The sequence below is a fragment of the Bombus vancouverensis genome, chromosome 9 (genome assembly GCF_051014615.1).
Source record: "Bombus vancouverensis nearcticus chromosome 9, iyBomVanc1_principal, whole genome shotgun sequence".
Lineage (NCBI taxonomy): Eukaryota > Metazoa > Arthropoda > Insecta > Hymenoptera > Apidae > Bombus > Bombus vancouverensis.
This window is the reverse complement of record NC_134919.1, coordinates 14,583,676-14,590,477: the sequence shown is the minus strand read 5'-3', so window position 1 is coordinate 14,590,477 and position 6,802 is coordinate 14,583,676. Positions and strand designations below refer to the sequence as shown.

Below are 6,802 nucleotides of genomic sequence, written 5' to 3'. Positions count from 1 at the left end.
TCTTTGTGGGATTGAAGCGATGCTTTCACCTCGGCTCTCGTGTCTGACTTAACCTGTCCTTTCGTTCCCACAGAACTAGCCGTCTCTGTCAGAGTGATTCGCAAACTGTTAGAAAATCTTCGACAGATGGCCTAATATTAAAAAAGATTCTGTCACCGATGCTTGGTTTCGACATCACAGGTTCGGCCTTTTGAAGAGATCCCTGAGGAGTTGATCCAGGTGATCCAAAATCTCTGCTCTTTTGTCCTTTTGGCAAGTGAATTGTCTGCAGATTCTTCGTGCTTTTCTCGATATTTGGGAATGTTAATACACCTGTAACAAATTCTTCTCTTCGTTAAACAGATTTGAAGATACAGAATAATAAAATGTTTCGTAGTAAAATTAACAATTGCTGCAACAAGGTTCAACTCCTGACTCATTTGCATGTTAACTTTTTCGCGCTAAATGTTTCTGCGCGTGATCATTCTTTTTCAATCAAAATTTCTGGTTTAGGGTTTCGTTATTTCTCTTCGTTATTACGAATTAATTATTTCGGCTACTCTGACGATTTTAGTGGAGAATCGAAGGTTGGTTTATGTAAAATTGTTAACCTTGTTCCGGTTCAGAACGTTCCATCTTCAGGATACTCCTCTTCATGGTGTCCAACACAACGTACTGGGCCTTATCTGCCCACGATTGGTATTTTGATTCCTCGTACGCTTTCATTTGTTTGGCCACCTCGTAGTATTGACTGAAAGCTAGAATCTTCAGCTTGCTGTGTTTCAACTCTTCAATGTTTTGGATTATCAAGACTGGCCTTCTTAGACGGTGAAATAACTGTCTCACCCAGTATATAGCGCCAGCCATTGGAGGATGGTACGTTAATAATGGAGGATTTTGTTTCCCTAAACATAATACCATACGATGCACTGTTAAAAATATTTCGTACAAAGTAAAGAATTTTTATTCGAATAATTTATCAATAATTTAGAAATAATTTAGAAATAATTTGCTAATGATTCAATTTCTTGTATCTTCGTATTTTCCTTGTAGCTGTTAATTTGGGACAATTAACCCTTTGACAGTGTAACTTTGTTATAAAATGACAAAGAATTCAGTCTAACGGATTTAGAAATAGCATTATCTCCTTGTATCCAAAAAAAACTTTCCTGCGTTTCTCTTATCAGATACGAAAAATACAACAGCAACTCTTTATAGCAAATAAATTTTAGTTTGCATTAGACAGGCTGATATTAGGTTGTCCGAGAAGTGTCTTTCTTTTACAGACACGTGTTTTACAACAACGCATCTTTGTACAAACATGAAACCTGATCTGTCAAACGTTGTGATTTTTATCTTGATAAATAATATAAAACGAAACATGTTCTGTATTCGTTATTTCCTTATAAAACTCCATATCCATAAAGTACATTGTAGCATTTCTATTATTCAAATTACGTTAGCTATAAAATTTGATAGCACGTTTACAAACTAATTTGCCAGTAATATGTTTCAAGATTTGCTAAAACCAAAATAAATATCTTGCCTCTATTGAATATCCCCTCAACGATACTGACTTCCTTGCTGAATTGTTGCATGATAACGTCAAACTTTCTCAACAGCTGCTGATGAATTGTGTCTCTAGTCTTGGTGTCCTTGAACTTGAGCAACATATGAAGCGCATCTTCCGCGCTTCTCAATACCAGGAAGCACTCGTCGATAAAGAACTTAGCCTCGTTCTCCAGGAAATGTACCTCTTCGTAAAACAAAGACATAGTAGCTTCCCAATTTTCTTTGTTATATTCGTCGAAAATATTGAAGTCTGCGTCCAATATTAGGACGATCAATCTATCAACACGTTTTATTATAGTGTCGATTTGAGCTGGATCACTGATGATCGATTTTAAATCAGGTCCAAAGATATTGTGAAAGTCTCGAAGAACGTTTGCAACCTGGTTCAAACCATCGCAAACGGAGGCAATGTATTCAGTTCCTTTAAACAATCGATTTTGATCGAATTCCCAGCGCATTCCTCTGCCAGAGATTTCGATATCTTCTCGATTTTTCAAGTAAGCTTCTTTCCAACTCTTCAGCATCGCGCGAGCGTCTTCCGTTTGTTGTAGAATCACTTTCTGAGGTTTTCTATATTAAGAGCGCAATTTCAACATTGTGTCTATGCTATGGAACAAAATTAATTAAATCGAAGTAGACGCAACGACGAGACATTTTTATCTACTGGGCAAAAAGAGAGAAAGAAAATTTGTAAACGAGTATTTCTGTATATATAGAAAATAGAATATAGCAATAAGAGTTAAACGTATAAATAATCCACAGAGTATTGTTCGCTAAAATATGGTAAAATGTTGGAAATAATTTGAAAAGTTCGTTGAAGCGGAACTTACTTGAATAGGTCTTTGATGGATAAATGCTTTATGACAGTCTGACAGAGTTGCCATGAAATTCTTTCCATCAGACCAACCATTTTCTCTTCGCACGAGTAATAACTCGAGAGAATCCAAATCATTCTCATTCCCTCCATTAACTGAGGAATGGCTTGACTGATTGTTTTGAAGCAATCCGACTCTGTCATCAACTACGATACGTCTTAGTTATTATATCAGTTATCGAATGAACTTTTAATCAAAATTACACGATAATGCCCTTTCATAATTCACCTTGAAGTGTCTTAAAATAGTCTGCAGGAATCGATTATTATCCCTGGCTTCGGTATAACATCTCCATAAGTCTGAATAAAAATAATCAAAGTTCGAGGCGATTGGCGAAAGGACATTGCTCAATAAGCTCAACATTCTTTTGGCCATAGGAGTTTTTAATTGCTCCACCAGCATTAACAATCCTACTTCTCGATCCTTCCAGTAATCACACTCTGCTAGTGGACCTCTACCTTGTGGCACTTTTTGTTGGAACGATTCCAACACCTGTATATTAAATAACGTGATATAGACGTTGAAAAGGTGTCTAATTTTCTTGAAATCAATGTCTGGCAAGAATTTCATTTACCTTTTCTATGTGCACTCCCCACAGCATAATCACATTTTCCAGTTGCTCGATCACTTCCTTGTTCTTTTCTAACATCTCGTCAGTAACATTAGGATCATCGAGTTCCGCTATATTCGGCATCGTCAGCAAAATATCGCCTTCGATGTTTTCCAATGTCCTGACGAACAGTCACGAATTTATTCATTTTTCTTTTTTTTTTTTTAATTTATTTCTATGTTAGAACTTGGTAAAAATTGCAAAGTTACTTTTATCGAGACGAAAAATAATTTATAATCAAATATTCTTGTAAAGCGTCACGAGATTTTATATATCGCGAAATGTTCTCTCCTAATAGATTCCGAATATTTACGCATTTGTAAGGAATTTCAAGGTGTAAAAATATGTAGACTGTGCAAAATACGTAAAAATGCGTAAGGATTCAAAGCTTATCGACAACTGACCGCGGTCTATTGACGAATAATGAGAAATTACTAACCATTCGACGTTAGATATCAATCTATCTAAATAATATAGGATATCGTTTCTGTTCTGATCGACCGACACGCGTACAATTGGCTCTTTGGACGCCGTTTTGCTTCTAGCTTCTTCGAAATTGACTACAGTTCTGATGCGTTTTCGTCTCAGTTTCGCCCTCTCTATCGTTTGAAAATGTTTCGGTTCTACTATTTCATCGTCATCGTCGTCGTCCTCTGCGTTTTTATCAGCCTCTTTCTTCGCCATGACTATAGATATCCTGCGGAATTCTGACGGTCTTCTGAAGATTGAACTCTGTTCGACAATTTTAATAAATCATTTTCTATCATATAGGTTTCACCATATTGTAAATCTAATTTCTTACTACTGGAATCCGTTATCATGTAAAAAGTTGAACAATTTGATAAAAATCGTTTTCGTTACGAGCTACGTATAAGTGTCACATTACGCACAGGTTACATGTACAATATCTTTAAATGCTTTAGACGAAATTCAGTATTTTTATCAAAGAAAGTAATATTAGATACTCGAGCTGCCATGATGTCCGTTAAACTTGGAGGACGTTCCTCGTCTATATCAGGCTCTTCTTCTTTGAGTGCTTCTGAAAGTTGTGGTCCTCTGAATTGAGCTTGAACCAATGGTTTAAAAACCTGAAAAAAGAAAAAAACAGAAGAAGAAGAATAGATGGAATTTCCGTAACTATAAATACGTTTACGAGACGAAGAAGAATATGAATTTTACGAAAAAAGAAACAAACATAGAATGGCTGTCAAAAGTCTGTGATCAAAGTATACTTTTAACATATATCGTCGAGACAAAGAATCTCCAAGATAAAAATCTGTCGTGTAAAAGTTTTCGCAAGCAGGATCTTATCGATGTATAATTTAAAAGTATAAAATAAATACACTGGTGCGTTATTCGGACTGAAATAAAATTACTGAAATAAAAATATAAATTATTGCAAATATACTTTTCTACCTCAACGAGCATCCTGTTCAACGAAACCAAAAATTTCCCCTGTAGAGATCCAACGACCAAATACTGCGTTATTTGTTCATCGCAATCGTTGTAAGAATCGAAGTTTGGTATACCCTCGTCGATAGTCCTCAGGAAGTAGAATAAAGTAACGTCATGCAAGTCTGTTCTGCTACCATCCACTTTACCGCATATCATGTGCAAGTTTGGTATTTTTCGTACTTTTTCCACTAGTTTCTGTGCAACAGATTTTCCTTTCGTTTCTTTCGTATTTAAAATGTATTCGTGTTGTAATCAACGAACGATAATGTCGTACGCGGATGTAATCGAGTACCTTGGTCATAATATATTTGTGTTCTTCTCCTGGCGGTGGTACGAAGCCTGGAGTGTCTAAAAATTGGAAGAATCGGGATCGTTTCATCGAATATGTTTATTTTATAATTGCAATAACATTCGTGTAATTTACCGATCGAAGCACTTTTCTCCGGGTCTTTCGTTTTAAAAACTGTATCGCCACTTCCTATCTCTTTCGCTTCTCGCGAATCGCCTTCTTCTCCTTCTTCCTCCTCCTCCCTTCCCTCGTCCTCCTCCCCTTCGTCTTCTGTATCTTCCGTGTCCTCGTCGATACGAGTACTTATCATTGATTTTTGCTCCGATTGAATTGTCATCGTGGATACCTCGACTTGACGCAAAAGAGCAAGCGGATCGAGCTTGGACGGTTTTGCTTTTGTTTTCTTTACTCTTCGTTTCTTTCTTTCCTTTTGTGAAACTTTCTCCGCCTTTCCTGTGGATTATCATTGACGTTATAACTCGTCGTACGTTCGACGCGCGACTATCAATCCAGTAGCTTAGCTGTAAATACCAAACACGTGCTTTGGCACTTTGATCGAAGCATAAATCCATAAACGACAATCCTACGCTTTGATTGACCCCACAGAGACAAAAAATCTAACAAACTGTGCATAGAAAATTCGTTTGAAGCGTTGAAAATACAATTTACCAAAAAGGTGAACTATGAAAAGGGCAGAACGTAACAGAAGGTGGAAAATTGTGGATAAAAAAGTCACTTGGATCGTTGGAAATATGATTTACCAAACCAGTAATCCATTGGAAGGATGGAATGTAACAGGATTCTACCAAACTGTGCACGACAAAATTGAATTGTTAAAGATACAATTTACCAAAGGTTCTTCCTCTCAACTTACGACTTTTCCTTTTCATCGACAATGCCGTCAAAGCGGCTAATTTACCAACACCGTGCTTGCCTATCATCCATCAATAACAAAGTAATTTATATCCTTAGAGTCGATACAATAATCTATCTGATTCGTGTTCGCTGTAATTAGTTTAAGAAAGATGAACTACTTACTTTCCCAGACCGGAACTTCCACGTGGATGATTTCAGTGGAATAGGTGCAGTAGAAAAAGATCACCTTTCTCTCAAGATCGGTCACACCATAGAGATCCAGTAGCAGAAAATTGAGTAGCTTGTCCTCGAAGTATCGATTGTTTGCCTATAGTTTCGAATCGTGCGTTTATTTTCTCTCTCGTGGCAAAGGTGAGGTAAAGGCGAAAGTTGACGAGAAAGTATGAAAAATCGTTTAAAAAGAAATGATTTTCTATGTCTTCAAGTATACCGATTCTTTCGAGTGAAATAAATCTCTGCACTGATTTCGTTTTCGTTGTACGGACCATTCTAGAATTTGCATATTCGTGACTTTGATTCGAAAAGGACGAGATGTTATTTTATTGCAGATCGGTAGAAATATCTAAAGAATATTCGATTGCTTTTCAATAATTTCGATATAAGTTGTTATTTACATTTAGAAGTTTGTAGAAGAGCAGCTCGTGACCACTTATACCCAAAAATTTCATCACTCTGTCCCGTATCCACATTATCCTATCAAAATTAATCATTTGTTTCAATTAATCATTTGTGTTTATTAAATCGTAGAAATGTGTATTTATTTTATTACCGATAGTCCATGTGTATCAAAGATTGTTTACTTGGTAAACTGTGGGCATCCGTTTTGTTATCTTCATCTTCTTCGTCTTCGCCTTCGACGTCAGGTTTTACAGATTCGCTTTCTGACTCAGCCATAATTTGATCAATTAAAGCTTTCGTAATGGTATCCTCTTAAAGAATTTTCAAAAGTTTGATAACTTCAACGTGTCATGCAAAATCTTTATTCTTTTAGTACATTAAAATAGCTGTGTCATTGCTCTTGCTTTTATAATAATTCTGACTCAAAATGTTAATTATTTGACTACTTAATCGTTCGATAAGATTCGTAGACTGTTTATAAGGAGGCTTGAGCACTTTAACCTAGCACTGTACACTATGAATCGATTA

The 6,802-nt window shown here is 36.2% G+C and overlaps 1 protein-coding gene across 1 annotated transcript; it reads right to left on the bottom strand.

Annotated features, from left to right (window-relative positions):
- Positions 1–88: 88 nt before the first annotated feature.
- Positions 89–6,550, bottom strand: LOC117158935 (uncharacterized). The gene is made up of 15 exons (XM_033338344.2): positions 6,426–6,550; positions 6,271–6,349; positions 5,819–5,963; positions 5,655–5,714; positions 4,916–5,233; positions 4,784–4,839; positions 4,453–4,686; positions 4,002–4,124; positions 3,476–3,768; positions 3,001–3,157; positions 2,655–2,918; positions 2,382–2,572; positions 1,553–2,121; positions 591–884; positions 89–312 (listed from the first exon to the last, which is right to left on the bottom strand). The coding sequence occupies exons 1-15, from the start codon at positions 6,548–6,550 to the stop codon at positions 89–91; spliced, it is 3,132 nt and encodes a 1,043-aa protein (XP_033194235.2).
- Positions 6,551–6,802: the final 252 nt, after the last annotated feature.

Excerpts from the sequence above, each read along its gene's own strand:
- LOC117158935 (XM_033338344.2), bottom strand. The coding sequence starts at position 6,550 with ATGGCTGAGTCAGAAAGCGAATCTGTAAAACCTGACGTCGAAGGCGAA. Across the intron at positions 5,715-5,818 it reads GGAAGTTCCGGTCTGGGAAA|GCAAGCACGGTGTTGGTAAA; the intron begins GTAAGTAGTTCA and ends GATGGATGATAG. Across the intron at positions 4,840-4,915 it reads GGAGAAAAGTGCTTCGATCG|ACACTCCAGGCTTCGTACCA; the intron begins GTAAATTACACG and ends TCCAATTTTTAG.